This window comes from Eurosta solidaginis, chromosome 2, assembly GCF_040869045.1.
Source record: "Eurosta solidaginis isolate ZX-2024a chromosome 2, ASM4086904v1, whole genome shotgun sequence".
Lineage (NCBI taxonomy): Eukaryota > Metazoa > Arthropoda > Insecta > Diptera > Tephritidae > Eurosta > Eurosta solidaginis.
In genome coordinates, this window is record NC_090320.1 from 197,277,472 (window position 1) to 197,302,666 (window position 25,195).

Here is a 25,195-nt window from a genome sequence, read left to right on the forward strand (position 1 = left end):
AATTCATAGGAAATCCCTCATTACAACTGCGTGACGTAATGTCCCCTAAGCCCAGAATCTCACAGAACTTGGAAGTGTCCATTGTGGACAGGACCCACTGGGAAATAGGGAATCCTTATAACGACCCTGACTCAGAGGTCTGGTACACGGATGGATCGAAATTCGATGACGGAAGAACGGGAGCTGGCATCTATGGGCCAAACTTCAAAAATTCGATACCAATGGGATGTTACCCCACCATATTTCCGGCAGAAATTCATGCAATAGAGGTCTGTGGTAGAGAATGTCTGCGGAGAGGCTCAACATCTAAGAGCATCTACATTATGTCGGACAGCCAGGCGGTACTGCGTACCTTGCAATCCTATACAGTTACATCTAAGTTAGTGGATGAATGCAGTGAAATCCTTAACGCCTTAGGAGTCAAAAACAAGGTTTTGTTGGGATGGGTTCCCGGACATCAGGGACATGAAGGTAATGAAAGTGCAGATTACCTAGCACAGCAGGGTGCTACATCAGCATTCTATGGTCCAGAGCCCTTTTGTGGACTCACAAAAGCACACACCAGAGAAACTATAAGTAACTGGGAAACTAAACAATTCAGACGTCACTAGATTGATTACCCAGGGCAAAGGCAGGCCAAACTGTTTATACTTCCGACAACGAAAGTATCAGCCAAACTCATTAACCTAAGCAGGGAGGACCTAAGAACTCTTACTGGGTACTACACGGAACACTGCGGTCTACGATATCACCTAAGTAAATTAAATCTCTCTGATACCCAAATTTGTCGTTTCTGTGAGCTAGATGATGAAACGCCGGTTCACATTCTCTGCGAATGCGTCGCTCTAGCTAGGCAGAGACTATCCAATCTAGGTGGTGGGACTCTTAATCCCTATGTGATATGGAGTAAAAAGCCTGAAGAGATACTTAGATACATCAAGAGCCTCCAGATACAAAATTAGGCTGAAAGGTCTTGCACAATAGACCTGCACAAATGTCGCAGTGCTTCCGGACATAATTAATAATAAAAAAATCCTTTATGAGCGGGAACCCAGTAAAGATGTATGGTCCGGCCTGAGCGAAGTTTTTCAATGCTTCTTGATGAAGTACTGTGTGATTTACTGTATACTATGGGAGACTTGTAGAGCGTGAATCTTCTTCGTTGAGACAAGACTTTAATCCTCCGTTTGATTTCTAGGATGGCATTGTTACCAAATAGACGAAGTTCTGCAAAGTACCGACTTTGTTAACATTGAAGTGTCTGCCTTAATGGGAGTAAGTACTTTGTCTTGACGTCATTTATCGCAAAGCCGGAGAGAAGGCAAAACTTACTTAAGACCAATTATACCAATATCATCGGCATACGACAGCAATTGTATATACAGTATCTTAACTCAACGAGCGCTGGACAATTGGAAATTATGCGGCATGGGTGCGAATGGTGAACAATACCTCATGGAGGCACCTATTGTGCAACTGTCCAGTGCACTGTCAGAGCAGAGGGCGAACGCCTTTTCGAAAACCTCCCAGAAACTCAACGATCCAAGGCCGATGGGATGGATATGGTGGGATAGAATATCCACTGGAGCTTCTTAAAATATTTGTTTTTACTAATGGATGCAAGTTATTTTGTTGGTGTTGTCAGACACATGTTGGCCGCCACGGTGTGCTGGTAGCATGCTCCGCCTAACACACCGAAAATCCTGGGCCACGCCCCAGACAAAGCAACATCAAAAATTTTGAAACAAGTTTTTTTCAACTAGAAGAAAATTTTTGTAATCGGAGTCGCCCCTCGGCGGTGTTGGGCAAACTTTAAGGTGTCCATTTTGGACACCATGAAAATGTTCTGCCCACACACACTCACCCAACAATAAATGTGCAAAATTTGTTTGAATTTATATTTAAGTTGCTTTATTTAGTTTTGTATTTAATTTGTGTAGTATTTCTTTAATCTTAGTATGTATAGTTTGTTCACCTTTAGTTAAACTAATTTTCAAGAAATGTCTTCTTATTTTTAGGTTATAGTCTTTATGTTTAATTTCACACGTTGTTTTCTTGCAGGACCACACTCTTTCTTCACAGCCACGAACTTAATTTCATTTTCGCTATATCGCTGAATGCCATTGCCACTGCTGAGTGCAATTGGCATTGCTTTTCAGCAACAGCTGACGGCGATGCCACTTGCACTCAGGGGTGCATTTTGTTGCGTAAAGCGCGTAACGCAGTGCGGTTATACCACCCTTCCTTAGAAAAAGAAGAATCTGACAAGTTGATCAGATTTGTCATATTCTTCTTGTTCTCTGACTTTCAAATTGTTTTGGTTGAACGAATGTATGATATTAGGGTGTTCCTCCCCTTTTTTCTCATTCGTTCAATCGGAACAATTTTTTTTTCCTTTCACATATGAAATTAAGTTAATATTAATTTAATTACTTACATGTAATTTGTTTTCTAATTTCTATTGCACTAAATTAATGTATTATATATATTTATTACAAATAGTGCGTGCATATTAATTTTTGATTTTATTTACATGCAAATTAAAAAAAAATTTTTTTTTTGTTTTTGTATATTAATATTAATATAAATTTTAATTTGATATTTCATGCTTTAATAACAAAGTACTGAAAATTTAAAATTAATTACAAGCTAGTTTGTAAATTTATATGAGAAAAAATTCAGTTAACCTTATTGATTCGGTTTTTGTGAACGGTTTTTTCCTTTTTATTTACTTCATCAAAAACCGTAACATTAACTCCATCAATTTTTGTGACTATATATGGTCCTTGGTAAATGCTTTCATGTTTATTTCTAGGTTCTTTTTGTATTACTACCTTATCGTTTATATTAATAGCTAACGGACGCGCCCTCTTATCATAAAGATCCTTATTTTTAATTTTATGTTTATTAATTAAATCTTTTGCTAATTTATGCGTTTTTTGTAGTCTATATTTTACTTCTTTTGCATAACTTTCAACATTGTAAATTGGATCGATTTGTTCCTTTTGAACTTCATTTGGTAAGGTAACATTTCTACCGAATACTAATTCGTATGGAGTGAATCCATTATCAAAAACTGTACTAGGAGTTGTATTATGCAAAAATGTAAAATATTTCAAATAAACGTCCCATTCGGGGAAGTTATCATTTAAAAAAGCTCGTAAATATTCATTAAATACCCGATGATTTCTTTCAATTGTACCTAGGGTTTCATGATGGTAAGCTGTAGAAAAATTATGTTCGATTTTTAGGAGTTTGGTTAATTCAGAGAAAATTTCGTTTTTATATTCGGTTCCTAAATCGGTTTTAATTGATTTCATTATGCCATAAATGAGGATGAAGCTTTCAAAAATGGCTGTTGCAATTGTTTTTGCTGTCTTATCAGGGACTGATATGGTAACAAGGTATTTGCTAAAGTCGCACATAATGGTAACCGCGAACCTATTCCCATTATTCGACTCAGGCAAAGGTCCTATTGTATCTACAACTACGACATCGAAAGGTTTGCAGGGTGTTGGTGTAAGCACTAAATTTTCTTTGGTTTTTGGCTTGACTTTATTCAAAAGGCATTTTTTGCAATTTTTGACGTATGTGGCAATATCACGGGTCATACCTTTCCAATAATATTTCGTACGTATTTTTGCGTAAAGCTTTTTATTTCCGCAGTGCCCTCCTGATATCGGGTCATTGTGGTAAATTTCCATTAATTTAAGTTTCTTGTCGTTGTCTGTAACTGTTTCAACAGGTTCTATTAATAGTATTTTTAAATTTTTTAAAATTGAATTTCCTGTATTTTTAAAATTTGAAATAGAAAAATATTTAAATATTTGATCATCTTTTTGCCATTCTGCTTTCTTAATGTTGTGTTTACCAGCTTCTTTTTCAAGCTTCAAAAGTAATTCATCTAATTGCATTATTTTGTTAGTACACACAATATTAAGTAACTCGAGTTTTTTGTGTTTTAAATGCGCATATATTTTTAAATTGATTTTATCATTATCGTTGTCATGACATATTTGGCTTTTTATCCTATGGATTTTCTTGGAAAAATTATATGAAAATTTGTCGAATACCTGTAATTTGCCTTTTTCTTCGTTTATGTCTTCAGCCGATTGTTGTAATTGTTCGTGACGTTTCGTCATAGACCTCGTCTGTACTTTTAAAATTTGATTATTGGACTTTTTAAGTTCTTGGATTGAAATTCGCGATAATGCGTCCGCACCTACGTTAGATTTTCCTTTAATATATTCTATGGTGAAATTATATTCGGACAATTCCAAACGGATTCTGGAAAGTTTCGATGACGGATCTTTCATATTAAATAGATAAACTAGTGGACGATGATCTGATTTAACTTTGAAGTGAGTGCCATAAATATATGGACGAAATTGCTTTATTGCAAAATATATTGCCAAAAGTTCTAATTCTATTATTGCTTTATTTTGTTCTGATTTGCTAAAGGATTTTGAAGCAAAACAAATTGGCAAGTCGTTACCATTATGATTTTGACTCAGTATCGCACCACACCCTAACTTTGAAGCATCAACCGTAATTAAAAATTCTTTGGTGAAATCTGGATATTGTAAAAGTTTTGGAGAAATCAGACTTTTTCTTAGTTTTTCGAAAGCTAACTCACATGCCGTATCCCAATTAAATTCAACCTTCTTTCTACTCAAACGATTCAGTGGAGCTGCTAAAGAAGCGAAATTTGGGATAAATCTCCTATAATAATTTGCAAATGCCACGAATCTTCGGACAGCATCTTTATCGCGTGGCTTAGGATACCTTTTAATTGCTTCAATTTTTGAATCGTCTGGTAGCAAACCATTTGCTGAGCATTTATGCCCTAAGAAAGTTACTTCAGGTCTAAGAAAATTACACTTTTTTGGGTTAAGTCGCAAGTTGAACTTCCTACAGGTTTCGAAAACTTTTTTTAGATTACTGAGATGATGTGCTTCGCTACATCCAATTACTATTATATCGTCTACATACATAAAGGCTTGGTTGGGTGAAATACCAGAAAATGCAATTGACATCATTCTTGAAAATGAATTTGGAGCTACGTTTAGACCAAATGGTAAAACCTTCCATCGAAAAGCTCCGCGGTCAGTACTAAAAGATGTTATGTCTCTTGAATCTTTGTGAAGTGGGATTTGGTGAAAACCCGAAAAAAGATCTAATGTAGAAAAGAATTTCGCACGGCCAAGGTTATCTAAAATATCGTCTACACGTGCCAAAGGAAATTTATCGGCAATTAACTTTTTATTTACAGCCCTAAAGTCAACGCACATTCTATACGATTTTTGGCCATTTAGGTCTTTTTTCGGTACCAAAATCAAGGGACTATTATAATTCGAACAACTATTTTCAATCAGATCGTTTTCCAATAATTTATTAACTTGTTTATTGATTTCTTCACGTTGAGAATACGGTAGGCGGTAATTTTTAATGTATACTGGCGTCGTATCGTTTAGTCTTAGTTTTTGTTCATAAAAATTGTTGATTGTCATCTTATCATTGTCTAGCGCAAAAATATCGGAATATTGTAAACATAAGTTAATAAGTTTGTTTTCAGCATAATAAGGTATTTGTTTTTCTAAAATGCTTTTAAGTTCTTTAATACGACTATCTTGCTTTACTGGATTATTAATTTTATAAACGTGATAATTAGAAAGTTTTTCGGTTTGAATGTTGTGGTTGTTTACGTATTTTACGCTATTTGTGGTGTTTATTACTTTAATGATCGGATTACTAGTATCAACTATACATTTCGCTGTGAAAACACCGTCGGAAATCTCTTGAGAATCCACGAAAAGTGGTTCTGAGTCGTTTTTCAAGGCGAAAATTCTATAAACTTCGCAACGAGGTGGAATAACAAATGTATCGCTTTCCATTCCGTGATGGATGGGAAGTGCGATCTTTTCATTGCCTATCCAGAAGGAAATGCAATTTGTTGCATAGCTGATATCGCATTTATTTGTTTTTAGGAAATCCTTACCAAGTATTCCATCTGATGGAATGTTGAAATCATTGTCTACCACATGCAACGTATGTTTGATATAAAAATTTGAAAAGTGTAAGTTAGTTGTAAAAGTACCTAATGTAGAAACTGTATCTGTAGTTACTCCAGTAATATTAATTGTATCATTGTTATTAATTGACAAATTTTTATTAAGAGAGGAAATTTTGATTAACGAAATGTCGGCTTGTGTATCGACTAGAAATGTACAAAATTTGTTAGAGCCAGTAATATTTATTTGTATAAAATCGGAATAATTTAAGTTAAGACAATAAACGTTTTTTGAAGAAAAATTGTGAGCTGAATCAGTTAGTAATTTGTCTCGTCCTCCCTCAGTGTTCGCTCCTGAGGGGCTTCCCTGTTTAAAGCCCGAACGTTTGCATTTCTAGCTCTATTATTGGAAGTGTTAGAACCGTTGTTATTGCTAGTACGACTATTGTTGCTATTATTATTATTGTTAGGCTGATTTCGATTTCCGCCGCTGGAACGGAAATTTTGCCTTTGATTGCCGCGATTGAAGTTGTTGCCATAGTTACTGTTACTAAAGGATGGTCTATTTTGTCTATAATTGTTAAAGTTACGATTTTGATTTTAAAAATTTCGACCTCGGTTATTACTTTGAAAATTTCTAAAATTGTTATTGTTCCGCGCTCTAAATGCCAAAACTTGACGTTCTTTTATTTCATTTGATTGCTCTACAATCAGTTTGGCTACTACGTCCTTGGAATCAGAAAAATTGGTTGAAGCAAGGATTGATTTTACTAAACTGGTTTTTGCGTTCAATCGGCAAACGTTAACTGTTTGCTCGATGGCCATTTCAGGGCTTTGGTCTGAGTAATCCCTTCGATAATGAGCGAACGCTCTAAAGCATCAGACAATTCCTCAACGCGTTTTGCAAAATCGGTGTAATTATTATTATTAACTTGCAAAGCTGCAAATTTTCCGGCCACAACTTTGGAGTTGTCGGGTTTTATACGGTGACGTAGTGCTATTTTTATATCGTTAACTGAAAGTACTTGAGTTGGTATCGCTTCTCGAGCTTTACCATCGAGTTTGGATTTAATATATGAAATACAAATGCTGGTTAAATTTTCGTCGACAAATTGTTCGATTAACTCAATTTTAGTAATGAAAGATTCGAGACCTAGGGGCTCACCGCTATAATTTTCACGCATAATACCAGCACATATGCCGATAAACGTTCTTTTTTCTTCAGGAGTCGCCATATTTGTATCGGAATTAGGAGGATTTGAAATATTTGTTTCGGGCAATTCCTCAAATCCGTGAAATTCTCCGGACAAAGAAAGTCTAACAACAAGGTTTTTGATTGTATTGGGCGAATATGTGGTTGAGCCTTTGGAAACTGGGCTTTTAAAATCAAGATTATCGGAATCGGAACTTTCGGAATTAAAATTTTTGGAATTGGAATCTGAATTTTTGGAATTTTCGGAATTTTCGGAATCTGAGTTTTGTTCTGAAATTCTAGGAACCACTTTTTGATTTCTAAGGAACATATGTAGTAGGAAGCAAAGGAAGAAATATTTAAATTGATTAAAGTCGAATTTGTAGAAATTGCTTACGAAAATTTAACAGAAGTTGAAATTGAATTGAATGTTGATGTAATATTGAAAGAATTATTCGGTAATTTAATTAGAGACTGAATATTTAATGATAAATTGAATGTATATTGAAGTAATTTAATTTAAATTGCTTTTAAAGGAAAATATTTTAATTTGATAAAAGGACTTGGCTGTTGATAACGGACGCACCGCTTTATTAAAAAGATCTCAATGTGTTTGTGTAATAACGGACGCACCGTTTTTATTAAAATTGTATGGTTTTATTTTTATAGATACGGGCGCACCGCATCTTTTCAAAATTTGTATTACGAATATCCTCGGACGCACCGGGATTAAAAAAAATTTACATTGGTTGTTTACGGGACCACCGTTTACGCAAAAAAAATCTTTTTGGTTAATGGCGGAACCACCGCTTTTTGCAAAGAAATATTATGTTTTTTTTTTTTTTTTTTTTTTTTGTGTTTGTATTTTTTTTTGATGAAGCCCACTTTAAGATGCCCACTTTAGGGCAGAGTTGGACTAAAACCGAAAAATTGATAAAAGTTATTTAATTTGTTTTTAAAGATGGCAACTGCTTTTAATTTTTCCCAGAAAATTTATCAGTTGAACTGGTTAAATAAAACTCGAAAAAAAATTGTTCGGTGTTTTCCCAACTCTGTCCCACTGTGCCTAGTCGTAAGTTCACTCATATATATGTATGTGTAATTGGGTTATTTTGCGCTTTCAATAGCTGATAAAAACCTTCTTTTTTTTTGTAAAGTATATTGTATTAATTGTGAAAATAGAAAATTTAGAAAATATATATGTAATGTGTAATATAACTTTTAATTTTGATATTTGTTAATATGAATATAAAAATGATTTTCGCACACTGTGCGTCATACCGACTTCTTCATTATTTGGTTTGCCACTTGATGTTCTGTTGCTGCGCTTGGAAATCTGCTGCTGCATCTGATGTTCTGCTGCTGTTGTCGATGGCGTCACTCGTCTTCCGCTATTCGGCTTTCCTTTGGTGTACGGTGGTTTTCCGTTATTCTGGTGGCGTGGCTAGTGCCGTTTTTTTTCGCAATTTTGGTACAGTTTTTCCAAAAATGTTTTCGCACATGTATATTTTAGTTTTTGTTGTGTTTACGTATTATCTCTGTTTTAGTTAGTATTTTTATTATAGTAAAACAAATTCTTATTATTTCCGTTTTTGTTAAGTAGTTTTATTATATTTTCCGATTTTTCGTCTTTTATTTTTCTAATTTTTCGCACTAGCCACGGAATAAAACCACCACCACTGCCATATGCATCATCGTTGAACAAAATTTTTTTTTTTGTAGTAAATGGTTAATAAGGTTTGTGGATCATAGTGATATATTTTTTTTTGTAATTTTTTGATTTTGTACTTTTTTTGTAGATTTTTCTTTAAATATTTTGTAATTTTTTTGTAATGGTTTTTCGAATTTTTTTAAAATTTTTTTTGTAATTTTGTTTATAGTTTTCAAAGGAACATTTTTTTTGTAGGGTTTTTGCATTTTTATATTTTTTTTTGTAGGGTTTTTATAAGTTTTGTATTTTTTTTTGTAGATTTTATAGTTTTTTAAAGAACATGTTGTTTAGTGTTGTTTTTAATAAATTTTTTTTTGTAAAATTTTTTTTGCATTTTTAGTTTTTTTTTTTTTTTTTTTGTAGATTTTGATGGTTTTTAAATTTTTTTGTAAGAGTTTTGCGTTTTTTTTTTTGTATAGATTTTGGAATTTTAAATTTGTAACTTTTTCTTTTCGTATGTGTGTATTTTGTTGTAATTAATATTTCATTTAAATTTTGTGTAACCTTTTGTGGGTTATTTTTTGGAATTTTTTTTGTTGCATTTTTTTTTGGTTTTGCGAAATTAAATTTCAATTCTGCAAGAATTTATGTAGATTCAATTCATTTTTTTTTGTTAGGTAATAAAATTGGTTTTAAATTTTTGTGATTTAAGGTTGGCTTTTTAAATTTTTAGGTTTTTTTCTTTTTGAGTTTTCGTGCTTCTTCACGCCTATGGCCGCCATCGCAAGGCCTGGCGTCACGGTCGCCATTTAAGATGTCCATTTTTGGACATCCAAAAATATGCTGTGTGCACTACACACACACTCACACTCACCACGATACCAACTTACTTTTTTCTTTCTGTTTCCTTTTAGTTCAATAAATGTTTGTGGATTTTAAAGTATAAGTTTAATTGTTTTATTAATAATAATTTGTCTTATTTGTAAATACAAGCTTTTGTTTCTCAGTTCCTTTTTAGTTTAACTTAACTTTTATTTAATGTCTCGACACTATTAACTTAACTTTTTTCAATCTCCTTCGCGTGTGTATATGTTGCCGGTTCCGTATTTAACTGTTCTCGTCTCTATGTATATCCACGCTGCGTTGCCATTTTTCCTCTAGCTGAAGGCAATTGTCACTGCTGAGTGCAATTGGCATTGCTTTTCAGCAACAGCTGACGGCGATGCCACTTGCACTCAGGGGTGCATTTTGTTGCGTAAAGCGCGTAACGCAGTGCGGTTATAAAACACTCCGACTGTATTTCTGCATGAATCGCTTATCAGTAAAAACTCATCTGCCTTGCAGATGCAGTTCAAAGTCGGCATAAAACATCGGTTGGCGGTACCAATACTACACTTAAATTAAAGTGAGCTAAATCTGTGAGCAGGGATCGGATATCAAACTAAGGAGTGTAATTGGTTAATGGTAAATAAGTTGACGGGTATCTAAAATCATCGGCCGTTAAATGAGCCCAGAATTGCTTTACAAAATGGCAGGTAAGTATAAGTAAGTGGGAGATGAATAATGTAGCACTGCCTGGTAGGTGGTTATTGGTAAATGGTTGTGGTGGACGGTGGGCCGGTGAAAAATGATTTGTGTGTGAAAGTTACCAGTAGGTATATGTAGAATTTTATTAATAGATATGGAGCGGAATTAGTGAACGAATGGTGGCTGGTGAGAACATGACTATTGAAACGGCGAGTGATAGCTTTGTGGCAGAATACCCCGTAAAGAAAAATCAATGACTGATGAGCCGTTGTGCAAAATAAACGTTGCATCGGTGAGCTGATAACCCAAATTACCGGTTCCTCAGTTATGTACATATGTTATCTTTTGTGGTATCAAAACGAAACTTCAGGCTAAGACGACAAGATGAAGTGCATAGCGTAATCAATTTGAGAATCTATACGTTCTCGCCTTGGCAGCCATGCCACCGTTGACGAATAAACATTAATTGTTTCGTCTATTTGAGAGACAGTGTTAAAAGCGGAGTAATGCTAGCCTCGAAGTCAAGAGGTTGAATGAAGTTGCTGAGGACATAGTCAACTGCTCGTATGGCCATTCACTACTCTGCCCAGAATTATCATCATTTGCATGACCTTCTGTAAAGGGCCCTTCGAATACGAGGAAGAAAAAAATTAATAAGACAACATTACATTTTAAAAGCCATGGTGAGACACTTTTATTAAGACATAACTTCGTTAGATGACTCCGTTTAAATTCAATTAAACTAGTAAAGACATTTTACTTTAACTAAATATTACACATTGATAAGAAAAAGGCCTGCTCAAAATATTCGAAAAGGCTTAAAAAAATTCACCCCATTTAGCGTTTTGCTGTTAAACTTAAAGATCTGAACCTGGTGACTTTGTATTCGGTTCGGTGCGCAATAATTGCTTATGCTGACCAAAAATATGTTGCAGATGGTTGCATTCGCGCATTTTACCCTTGAATTGATCCAAAGTCTCGTATAGAATTGGATATAATTGTGGCAGAATACCATGATCTAAAGTGGGAAATAAATGATGCAAAATATGCTCACCAAAGTGAGTGAGCACCAAAAATTGTGAGCCTTTTAGATCGCCACGATCAATAATCGTATCAACTTGGAAGAGACCCCAGTCACAGTCTTCACGATTAGCATCACCCTCATGATAAATTTCGGGATCGTGATGAGCTGCATTAAAGGCAATAACACTGAAAGCGAAACTGGCTATTATCGTCATAAATATCCATTGCCGCACCGATAAAAATAGTGAGACATCCGAGAAGAGGAAAATGGAGAGTGGAATGCTAAGTGCCAATAAATCGTGCCAGTACATGATGTTGTCATAAAGCAGCGAGTAGACAAGCCTATGTGAAAAGGAATTACGGTTATAAATTGTATCTAAACGTTTTTTCAAAAGCTCACCTTGTTGCAATTTGCGATGGAAATGTAATACAATAAGATATAGGCTCCATAGCTATAGATAAATAACGCTTAAGCTTGCTTTTAATATGTGGATTTGGTATCCAGCAAACTAGCGGCTCAAACATAGACAACTCCAAGTCCAAATAGGAATTCGGATAGGAATGATGAGAGAAAACATGAGAAATACGCCATGCGCAAAAGTTCATCAAACTTAAATTGAATGTGTACATACGCCAATTATCACGTCGATGGAAGTAATTATGCGCAATAACGGTAGTCCAACAGAGCGCAGTACTAGCCAAACCTAAACAGATAAGACTATTCAAGCGTACGCTGAGTATAGCAAAAATATAAATGGTAGCCAATAAAGAGATATGTATTAACTGCAAAAGAAAAATCGTTTTAAAATGTCCTTTTTTTTTACAAATATTCTACTTACTACTTCTACTCACATCACTCTTCCGTTTTGGTGTATTGTCAAGAGAATTTAACTTTTCGCGTACTCGTTCACGCAGGGTCTTATAAAAACCATCGTCGTGCATTGTGAGAGTATAAATACGTGGATTCTTTGCATCGCGTACTTTGAATTTTTGCAATAATTTATGTGGGCCCAGGGTTATATGATGTGATTCAAATGCTTCAGTGATATCCATGCCCTGCGTGAAAAAGATTAAGAACGCTTTGGTTAATATACAATTTTGTCTAAGTACTTAGTTGCAGTTCTCTACTCTGTATTCTTTTTACCTTTGATTCCTCCAGCCAAAATTCTCCACCCGGATGATTGCTAATGAAATCCGTGAAATCATATATTCCATCGTGAATTCGCCAAAGGCCCTCAGCTTCATCGTCTACTCGTTTGCCTAGTTGCCAGCTGCGTAAAAGAAGATATAACAAGGATCTTACACTCATGGACAAAATACTAGGTGTACTCAGCTTTGGTTATCTATCATTACAAGATTTTGCGAATGAACACAAATTTTTTTAATAATTTGGAAAAATTTAAACAACGTGACATCAGGACAGATAAGGCGACAGCTGAGTGGGATTCGAACCCGCACTCCTGGTTACAAACGCATTCAGCTACGTCATGCCTTAGTTGTTGTAAAGTTTTTCCCAATTGCCTTCTTCTTCAACTACTCTTCAACTTTTTATACTCAGTTGAGCAGAGCTCACAGAGTATATTAACCCTTTCGCGAAATTGATGCCATATGGCAACAGTCAACTTTGAGGCGCTGTGGAACCAAGACCGACTCAAATATTAAATATTTTTATTGAAAATTCATTTTATTAAACCCTTAGGAGTATTCAGTTTTCTTGGTTTTATTTTTTTGAGCAGTTTAGAGCAAAAAAAATTTTTTTTCGGTGATGCCCACCACATCACTAAAATCTTTCGTGGAAACATCCTTGTAGAAATTCCCATTTTTTTCCAAACGTCAAATATTTTCCGACGCAATTAAATGCAATAATATAACTAAGGAATTGTGGAAACTTTTTGCATAATTAATATTTTTTTTAAAAAGTTCTGTAGCCTTGTAAAATTTTTCAAACTTTACTTGATGCCATATGGCATCAATTTCGTTTAGAGGTACACAAAAATGTAACATTGGCATGCACAAGAATGGCGCATTTAGTTCGGCAGAAACATTTGTCGTTATAAGTTGTACTGTTGATGGTAAAGATTACTTTTGCGAAAATGGCAATAAAAATTAAAGATTCCGAAATAGAAAAAATTCTAAATAACTTTGATGAGTCTGATATCTCTGATTTAGAAGATTCGGAGGAACCTGATTTGTTATTAGATTTGTTTGATGCTCTTGAAGGAAATCAAAGCTTCGTAGAAGAAGAGTTATTTCGACCAGGGCCTTACGAAATAAGTGTCGGAAATCTTGAAGAAGATAATCTGGCAGCTTGTACAGCAAGTGTAGATTATCACGATTCTGATGGGCCTTTCAAAAAAATTGATGTGTTCCGTTGGAAAAAAGAGACATGGCATGTTCCAGATGTAAGTTTTACGGAATATGTTCCAAAAAAATGCCTAAAACACCTGTAGAATATTTTTTGGAGTATTCCACAGAGGACTTCGTTGAAAAAGTGGTTGATACAACGAACCAGGTCTCGCTTTTAAACAATGGGAAATCAGTTAATTTAAAAAAAGAAGGGTTTTATAAATTTTTAGCGCTCGAAATTATGATTGGTACAATTAGATACCCTCGATTAGAGATGTATTGGTCAAAAACGACGGAGATTCCCTGTTTTCGTGAAAGTATGTCAAGGGTAAGATTTCATTTTCTGCGTCACAACCTCAAATTTGTTCTCGATCAGACTTCAGATGATAAATTGCACATAATTCGCCCCCTATTAGAAGTGTTCTATAAAAAATTGTATGCGATTCCTAAAGATGAAAATGTTTGCGTTGATGAGATGATGGTTCCATTCAAAGGAAAAACTATGCTTCGACAATATATGCCAAAGAAACCCATTAAATGGGGAATAAAAATTGTTTGTCTTTGCAGCTCAAAATGTGTGATCTATGATTTGGAGATTTATCAAGGGAAAAATACAATTGTAGGAGACTTAAAACTGGGCTTTTGTTCAGACATAGTTATTCATTTATCAAAGACGATTCCTAAAAATAAAAATTTTAAAATTTACTTTGATAATTATTTCACAACTCTGAATTTGATCAAATTTTTGCAGCAACAGGGAATTTGGGCAACTGGCACAATTCGGGGTAATAGGATGTGCAAAGCTCCTCTTTCTTCCGAAAAAGATCTTAAAAAAATAGGCCGTGGCGGTTATGACTACAGAATATAACGAAATAACAACATTTTTGTTTTAAAATGGCTTGATGGAGGAGTTGTTACACTTGCCTCAGCTATTTATGGAACGGAATGTATAAATAAAGTTCCAAGATTTTGTAGTGAAGAAAAAAAAATTGAGATCCAGCAGCCAAACATCGTTGCTATGTACAACAAAAACATGGGTGGCGTAGATAAGATGGACTTTCTAGTCTCGCTATACCGAATTTCTATTCGTTCTAGAAAATGGACTCTCAAAGTTTTTGATCATTTTATTGACCTTGCGGTTTGTAATGCCTGGTTAGAATACAAAATGCACTGTGAAAACAACCATATCGCATCGAAAGAGTGGATGGATCTTTTGGCATTCCGAAATGACATCGCAGATGGTCTCCTGGCGCTATCAGCTCAGCAAACGTATCAACGAAAGCGGGGGCGTCCCAAGTCAACTGTTATAGAGGATAATGAATTTAGTCCATCTTTATCAGCAACAAGCAATCCAACGACTTCCAGACAACAATATGAAACAGCTCCGTCTCTTTCTCTACGATATGATGGATTTCATCATTGGCCGGAGCATACCGTGGAAAAGCGGAGGTGTAAAATCAAGGAGTGTACAGGATATTCGAGATTTATGTGTTCAAAATGCAACGCTCACTCATGCATGCCCAACGGAAAACGAAACTGCTTTAAAACGTTTCACAGTTGTTAAGTTAAGTAACAGAATAATAAAGTAAGTATCTAGTATCAGTAGCAGTTTTTCAATAATATGTTTTTTAGTTTTGAATGAATTTTTTTATTTATTTACTTTTTATGTATGTATGTATACATATTTTATATATTATTTATGTATGTACATATGTTTCTAAATTGAATTTTTATATAATTCCATTTTACTTTATGTTTGTTAATGTAAAAACTGAAAAGTAAACTTAAAAAATACTTTTTGAAAAAATAAAAACACTTCCCAAAAAAATTTATTTATTTTTATGTATATACATATTTTATATATTATTTTTGTATGTACCTATGTTTTTAAATTGAATTTTTATATAATTCCATTTTACTTTAAGTTTGTTAATGTAAAAACTGAAATGTAAACATAGAAAATACTTTTTGAATAAATATAAACACTTGTAAAAAAATATTTACTGTGGAACTTTTTTCTCCCCTTAAGGAAATTGATGCCATATGGCATCATGCTCAAAAACCTATTTCGAAAAAAAAAAAAATTAAACTTGCGATTGCTTTTGACTATTGAGGTCAAATAAGGCAGTTATTTGACTAAATTGGATTTTTAGAACCAAAAACAAAAAAGATGAAGTGAAAGGGTTAAGTTTGATTGGATAACGGTTGGTTGTACATATATAAAGGAATCGAGATAGATATAGACTTCCATATATCAAAATAATCAGGATCGAAAAAAAATTTGATTGAGCCATGTCCGTCCGTCCGTCCGTCCGTTAACACGATAACTTGAGTAAATTTTGAGGTATCTTGATGAAATTTGGTGTGTAGATTCCTGAGCACTCATCTCAGATCGCTATTTAAAATGAACGATATCGGACTATAACCACGCCCACTTTTTTGATATCGAAAATTTCGAAAAACCGATAAAGTGCGATAATTCATTACAAAAGACAGATAAAGCGACAAAACTTGGTAGATGAGTTGAACTTATGACGCAGAATAGAAAATTAGTAAAATTTTGGACAATGGGCGTGGCACCGCCCACTTTTAAAAGAAGGTAATTTAGAAGTTTTGCAAGCTGTAATTGGGCAGTCGTTGAAGATATCATGATGAACTTTGGCAGGAACGTTACTGCTATTACTATATGTACGCTTAATAAAAAATAGCAAAATCGGAGAAGGACCACGCCTACTTTAAAAAAAAATTTTTTTTAAAGTAAAATTTTAACAAAAAATTTAATATCTTTACAGTATATAAGTAAATTATGTCAACATTCAACTCCAGTAATGATATGGTGCAACAAAATACAAAAATAAAAGAAAATTTCAAAATGGGCGTGGCTCCGCCGTTTTTCATTTAATTTGTCTAGGATACTTTTAACGCCATAATTCGAACAAAAATTAACCAATCCTTTTGAAATTTGGTAGGGGCATAGATTTTATGACGTTAACTGTTTTCTGTGAAAATGGGTGAAATCGGTTGATGCCACACCCAGTTTTTATACACAGTCGTTCGTCTGTCCTTCCGCATGGCCGTTAACACGATAACTTGAGCAAAAATCGGCATATCTTTAATGAACTTAGTTCACGTGCTTACTTGAACTCACTTTGTCTTGGTATGAAAAATGAACGAAATCCAACTATGACCACGCCCACTTTTTCGATATCGAAAATTACGAAAAATGAAAAAAATGCCATAATTCTATACCAAATACGAAAAAAGGGATGAAACATGGTAAGGTAATTGGATTGTTTTATTGACGCGAAATATAACTTTAGAAAAAACTTTATAAAATGGTTGAGACACCTACCATATTAAGTAGAAGAAAATGAAAAAGTTCTGCAGGGCGAAATAAAAAACCCTTAAAATCTTGGCAGGTGCTACATATATAAATAAATTAGCGGTATCCAACAGATGATGTTCTGGGTCACCCTGGTCCACATTTTGGTCGATATCTGGAAAATGCCTTCACATATACAACTACCACCACTCCCTTTTAAAACTCTCATTAATACCTTTAATTTGATACCCATATCGTACAAACTTATTCTAGAGTCACCCCTGGTCCACCTTTATGGCGATATCTCGAAAAGGCGTCCACCTATAGAACTAAGTCCCACGCCCTTTTAAAGTACTCGTTAGCACCTTTTATTTGATACCCATATCGTACAAACATATTCTAAAGTCACCCCTGGTCCACCTTTATGGCGATATCTCGAAAAGGCGTCCACCTATAGAACTAAGGCCCACTCCCTTTTAAAAATACTCATTAACACCTTTCATTTGATACCCATATCGTACAAACAAAGTCTAGAGTCACCCCTGGTCCACCTTTATTGCGATACCTCGAAAAGGCGTACACCTATAGAACTAAGGCCCACTCCCTTTTAAAATACTCATTAACACCTTTCTTTTGATACCCATATTGTACAAACAAATTCTAGGGTCACCCTTGGTCCACCTTTATGGCGATATCTCGAAACGGCGTCCACCTATGGAACTAAGGATTACTCCCTTTTAAAATACTCATTAACACCTTTCTTTTGATACCCATATTGTACAAACAAATTCTCGGGTCACCCCTGGTCCACCTTTATGGCGATATCTCGAAACGGCGTCCACCTATGGAACTAAGGATTACTCCCTTTTAAAATACTCATTAACACCTTTCGTTTGATACCCATATCGTACAAACGCATTCTAGAGTCACCCCTGGTCCACCTTTATGGCGATATCTCGAAAAGGCGACCACCTATACAACAACCACCACCCCCTTTTAAAACCCTCATTAATACCTTTAATTTGATACCCATATCGTACAAACACATTCTAGAGTCACTCCTGGTCCACCTTTATGGCGATATTTCGAAACGGCATCCACCTATAGAACTAAGGCCCACTCCCTTTTAAAATACTCATTAGCACCATTCGTTTGATGCCCATATTGAACAAACAAATTCTAGGGTCACCCCTGGTCCACCTTTATGGCGATATCTCGAAACGGCGTCCGCCTATGGAACTAAGGAGTACTCCCTTTTAAAATACTCATTAACACCTTTCGTTTGATACCCATATCGTACAAACACATTCTAGAGTCACCCTTGGTCCACCTTTGTGGCGATATCTCGAAACGGCGACCACCTATGGAACTAAGGATTACTCCCTTTTAAAATACTCATTAACACCTTTCATTTGATACCCATATCGTACAAACGCATTCTAGAGTCAACCCTGATCCACCTTTATGGCTATATCCCTAAATGGCGTCCACCTATAGAACTATGGCCCACTCCCTCATAAAATACTCTTTAATGCCTTTCATTTGATACACATGTCATACAAACATATTCCAGGGTTTCCCTCGGTTATTTTTCCTACATGGTTATTTTCCCTTATGTTGTCACCATAGCTCTCAACTGAGTATGTAATGTTCGGTTACACCCGAACTTAACCTTCCTTACTTGTTTATACTCAGTTGAGCAGAGCTCACAGAGTATATTAAGTTTGATTGGATAACGGTTGGTTGTACAGGTATAAAGGAATCGAGATAGATATAGACTTCCATATATCAAAATCATCAGGATCGAAAAAAAATTTGATTGAGCCATGTCCGTCCGTCCGTCCGTTAACACGATAACTTGAGTAAATTTTAAGGTATCTTGATGAAATTTGGTATGTAGGTTCCTGAGCACTCATCTCAGATCGCTATTTAAAATGAACGATATCGGACTATAACCACGCCTACTTTTTCGATATTGAAAATTTCGAAAAACTGAAAAAGTGCGATAATTCATTACCAAAGACAGATAAAGCGATGAAACTTGGTAGGTGAGTTGAACTTATGACGCAGAATAGAAAATTAATAAAAATTTGGACAATGGGCGTGGCACCGCCCACTTTTAAAAGAAGGTAATTTAAAAGTTTTGCAAGCTGTAATTTGGCAGTCGTTGAAGATATCATGATGAAATTTGGCAGGAACGTTACTCCTATTACTATATGTACGCTTAATAAAAATTAGCAAAATCGGAGAAGGATCACGCCCACTTTTAAAAAAAAAATTTTTTAAAGTAAAATTTTAACAAAAAATTTAATATCTTTACAGTATATAAGTAAATTATGTCAAAATTCAACTACAGTAATGATATGGTGCAACAAAATACAAAAATAAAAGAAAATTTCAAAATGGGCGTGGATCCGCCCTTTTTCATTTAATTTGTCTAGGATACTTTTAATGCCATAAGTCGAACACAAATTTACCAATCCTTTTGAAATTTGGTAGGGGCATAGATTTTATGACGGTAACTGTTTCCTGCGAAAATGGGCGAAATCGGTTGAAGCCACGCCCAGTTTTTATACACAGTCATCCGTCTGTCCCTCCGCATGGCCCTTAACACGATAACTTGAGCAAAAATCGACATATCTTTACTGAACTTAGTTCACGTACTTATCTGAACTCACTTTATCTTGGTATAAAAAATGAACAAAATCCGACTATGACCACGCCCACTTTTTCGATATCGAAAATTACGAAAAATAAAAAAAATGCGAAAAATACGAAAAAAGAGATGAAACACGGTAATTGGATTGGTTTATTGACGCGAAATATAACTTTGGAAAAAACTTTGTAAAATGGTTGTGACACCTACCATATTAAGTAGAAGAAAATGAAAAAGTTCTGCAGGGCGAAATAAAAAACCCTTGAAAACTTGGCAGGTACTACATATATAAATAAATTAGCGGTATCCAACAGATGATGTTCTGGGTCACCCTGGTCCACATTTTGGTCGATATCTGGAAAATGCCTTCACATATACAACTACCACCACTCCCTTTTAAAACTCTCATTAATACCTTTAATTTGATACCAATATCGTACAAACACATTCTAGAGTCACCCTTGGTCCACCTTTATGGCGATATCTCGAAAAGGCGTCCACCTATAGAACTAAGCTCCACGCCCTTCTAAAATAGTTATTAACACCTTTCAATTGATGCCCATATCGTACAAACATATTCTAGAGTCACCCCTGGTCCACCTTTATGGCGATATCTCGAAAAGGCGACCACCTATAGAACGAAGGCCCACTCCCTTTTAAAAATACTCATTAGCACCTTTCGTTTGATACCCATATTGTACAAACGCATTCTAGAGTCACCCCTGGTCCACCTTTATGGCGATATCTCGAAAAGGCGTCCACCTATAGAACTAAGCCCCACGCCCTTTTAAAATAGTTATTAGCACCTTTCATTTGATACCCATATCGTACAAACATATTCTAGAGTCACCCCTGGTCCACCTTTATGGCGATATCTCGAAACGGCGTCCACCTATGGAACTAAGGATCACTCCCTTTTAAAATACCCATTAACAACTTTCTTTTGATACCCATATTGTACAAACAAATTCTAGGGTCACCCCTGGTCCACCTTTATGGAGATATCTCGAAACGGCGTCCACCTATGTAACTAAGGATTACTCCCTTTTAAAATACCCATTAACACCTTTCATTTGATACCCATATCGTACAAATTCTAGGGTCACCCCTGGTCCACATTTATGGCGATATCTCGAAACGGCGTCCACCTATGGAACTAAGGATCACTCCCTTTTAAAATACCCATTAACACCTTTCTTTTGATACCCATATTGTACAAACAAATTCTAGGGTCACCCCTGGTCCACCTTTATGGAGATATCTCGAAACGGCGTCCACCTATAAAACTAAGGATCACTCCCTTTTAAAATACCCATTAACACCTTTCTTTTGATACCCATATTGTACAAACAAATTCTAGGGTCACCCCTGGTCCACCTTTATGGCGATATCTCGAAACGGCGACCACCTATAGAACGAAGGCCCACTCTCTTTTAAAAATACCCATTAACACCTTTCTTTTGATACCCATATTGTACAAACGCATTCTAGAGTCACCCCTGGTCCACCTTTATGGCGATATCTCGAAAAGGCGTCCACCTATAGAACTAAGCCCCACGCCCTTTTAAAATAGTTATTAGCACCTTTCATTTGATACCCATATCGTACAAACAAATTCTAGAGTCAACCCTGATGCACCTTTATGGCGATATCTCTAAATGGCGTCCACCTATAGAACTATGGCCCACTCCCTCATAAAATACTCTTTAATGCCTTTCATTTGATACACATGTCATACAAACACATTCTAGGGTTACCCTCGGTTCATTTTCCTACATGGTTATTTTCCCTTATGTTGTCACCATAGCTCTCAACTGAGTATGTAATGTTCGGTTACACCCAAACTTAACCTTCCTTACTTGTTTTTTTTCTTTTAGTTACTTATACTAAATATATGAAAATGATTATATTTCATCCAGTTAAAATAAAACTGTATCATAATAAAAAAATTCCGTTGGTCAAAGTAATAGGTGTATGAAAATTTTCTTAAAAAGAAAAGTATACCATTGAAATATAATTCCTTACTCCACTGTTTTCTTAATCACCGATATCTCTTAATTTTTTTATAACTTTGTCTTTTATATTGGTCACGGCTTTAATTAATTTTTGGCAGGTTTGCAATGGAGTGCTATCCCATCCCAATCATTCGTCTTCTGCCAAAATAACTCGCTTGTTTTGAAATGAAAAGGACGCCAATCTTCTTCTAAGGTCACTTCACAAGTTCTCAATTGGGTTGAGGTCAGGGGATTGACCTGACTATTGCATACATGTGATAATTCCATTCCTGAACCACTCAAATACCAACCGAACAGTATGTTTCGAATCGTTATCTTGGTGACAACTGGTGGAATGTTTTTCTCCGCATATGACAGCTTAAGATTTCGCAAAATATCCCAGTACTTCTCAGTGATCATTCCGGCCTTTATTCAAAATAAAGGACCCAAACCTAACCAAGAGAAGCCGCTCAACCGTTACGTTTCCTCCTCCATGCCTAATTGTCCTTTTGTATGAAGAAGAAAAAGTTTTGTCCTCGGGGCCATGTACGGTACTTTTTTAAATTAATCTTCACTTCGACACTGAATAAAATATTTCGCAATTGTTTTCCTTCAATGGGACCGCACCAGTGCTGATTTACCGTGGCAAAAGCTTATCTCTTCTGTATGTGTACCATGGGGTAAATTGTAATTCATGAACGGTTACTAATCCATCGCAAAGTGTAAGCCTTGAAAACTAATTTGCTTTAATTAGTAATTAATTAATTCTTTACAGAGCTTTTTAATGAATACGATACGAGTAAGCATTGAGTACTTTTCCTCAATACTTATTTTGGCATCGGTTACTTTTATCGATCCTTTTATATGAGTACAGGTATTGAGTACATGGTGATATCCACTAACCATACCAAGCCGCCCTCTACACTGCAACTTTTATTAAAACTTAATAGAAAGCATACACACAAAAACATGTTGGTGTCAAAATTGCACGTTGTTGTGTTGTTCTATATAGAAACCTAAATTTCATCAATTAGAAGTGATATTCTAAAAATATATGTGAATTATAATCATAATAAAAAAGATTGTTAATTCGGCCGGGACTTTAACTCAAGACGTTCGGTATGAAAGGCGAATCACGCTACCACGGTAGTACCACCACATTACAGAGACCATTACTCAATTCAACGAGCAACTGTGTCGATTCGAAAATTAGTTTTAATATCACTCCGAAAGGTGCAATTCTGTACAATTACGCCCTATTTTGCAAACATTGCTCTATTTTGGTGCTAAATTTGAAAGTACACGAAAATTTGTTTTGATATTACTGCGAAAAGTGTTACCACTATACTATACTTTTTTTTTTGTGTGGACCAATTATCTACTTAAATGGTAAAAATGCTTATTACTGATGAAATAATTTAACTTTTGATTGTGCTGACTCTGCCCTTGTGTGCAAAACTGGTGGGTGTGAAATTTAATTATTATAAATTTATATCCAATATGCATAAAAGCAGTAACAATTTTTTTACAGCAATCTCACGTAAGCACGGTGGCCGCCGTGGTGTGATGCAAGCGCGCTCCTCCCAACCGAAGGCCCTGCATCCAATTCCGGGTAAACATAATTAAAGAAGATATCGAGATAAAGTAAATGGCATTATCAAGGGAATATTATGAGCTTTCAATATCACAAAGAAAAGTAGTTTTCGTGTCGGAAAAATGTTGTGAGTGATTCAGAGAACCGAAGCCCTTCAGAGCATATTTCCATTTATAGCTCCATTGGAGATTTAGACATTTGAAATTTAGCGTTAAATCTTGCAAGTCAGAAATAAATTAATGAGTTCAGGTTTTTTTTTTTCAAACTTTGTCAGCCTGTGTATTCAAGCCGAGCTATTTTCGCAAAAGCAATCAAGTGTGGTATATGCTCTGTGACGTAGTGTTCCATTAAAATACCAATCATCAAATATGCCTTTGTTATTCGCAAAACTGTAACTGAACACTTGGATAAAGTACTTAATCAGGCGGATCTCGGATTTCGTCGCAATTTGAAACCTAATTTGATTGAAGGTATATTACAAATCGCGGTTCCATGCTCGAAATAAGTTATTTTAATTTAAAATATTTTGAAGGACATCAAATTTTAAAGACACCTTCTTATTAGCACAAGGTGAACGAAATATTCGATCCACTTAATCGCCGATAAAATATTTGATAGTATTTAGTTTTTCGGGTTGATTATTAGTAAAAATTTCCTTCCTTGAGTAGAAAGAAATACATATGTACGAATTTATTCGCCCTACTCACCCTTTGGTTGTAATTAACTTAAAATTCCGGTAACTTGGATATTTCGTGGCAATGCCAGATTTCTTCCACGTTTCTATCACCATTTTAATCTCTCCGCTTCCAGAAAAAAGGAAATCTCCACAATATTTATATATTTCTTAAGGTTAATTACTGACACCTACTAAATTTGCACGGAACGATAATCTAAGCCTGGCTCATTTATACTGAATGCAGTTTTAAGTTGTGTCTGGCAATTTAAATTGATACATATTAACTGATTAAAAAGTTACAAGCAAGTTCTTATCAGTTTTGTTTGGAAAATTTTTTTTTTATTTATTTATTTACATAGATGCTAATGTGCATTAATTTTCCTATTCATTCTGCAAGTCACATTCGCGAATACGTAAAAGGAATTGAAAAAACACTCTATCGATACTGATTGATTGGTGGCCCTTTCCACGGTCATCGATGCCATATGAAATGTAATAAAAAATACAAACATTTCTTAACCAACCCAGAAACCTACACTTTTAATGACCGTCTAAAATAGAACTATACCGGCAGTTAAGTTTTTCTCTAAAAAGATTTTTTCAGATTTTAAAATTTTTATTTAGGTGGTTATACAATTATATCTACATTTGTTATTCTTATAAAACAAGTTATATAAATTATTCGAATAACTTTAACCGCTTTTCTCAAACAACAGTGATGATGGGTCAAAAAAGCGTCTTTTGACGTCCCTCCGAAACTTTTGAACTTGTATTAGCAGTCGGCCCTTGTTAGAGAGAGTCTGGGGTGAATCCAGAATTTTTTATCTTTCTTCAAAGCGATAAAAGAGGGAGGGTATTATTGATATATTTCCTTGTCTTGGAAAATATCTTCAACACCCCCGTCGCTGAAGTTATGATGCACCAAGTTTTGTAATTGTACAATTCCTTGCATGCTGGCGCTATGTAACCATGATGACATTTCCTTTAATATATATTCTAGGAACGGAATTTATACTGATTCTGAATGTTTGGCCGATCCTTTAACTTACTTAACCTTTAATACGGCTATGGCTTTCCAACAAGGCGCTCCAGTCGTTTCTTTGTTGGGTTAACTGTCGCCAATTGGTCACACTGAGGAAACTAAAATCATTTTCCACCTGGTCCTTCTAGCGGAGTAGGTGCCGCCCCTTCCTCTGCTTTGCTG

The 25,195-nt window shown here is 35.1% G+C and overlaps 1 protein-coding gene across 1 annotated transcript; it reads right to left on the minus strand.

Moving 5' to 3' along the window:
• Window positions 1-11,044: 11,044 nt before the first annotated feature.
• On the minus strand, window positions 11,045-24,236 carry Cyt-b5-r (Cytochrome b5-related). Its single transcript, XM_067766852.1, has 5 exons — window positions 24,023-24,236; window positions 12,548-12,674; window positions 12,256-12,459; window positions 11,804-12,186; window positions 11,045-11,745 (listed from the first exon to the last, which is right to left on the minus strand). Exons 1-5 carry the CDS (start codon window positions 24,103-24,105, stop codon window positions 11,238-11,240), a joined length of 1,305 nt encoding a protein of 434 aa, XP_067622953.1. The 5' UTR covers window positions 24,106-24,236; the 3' UTR covers window positions 11,045-11,237.
• Window positions 24,237-25,195: the final 959 nt, after the last annotated feature.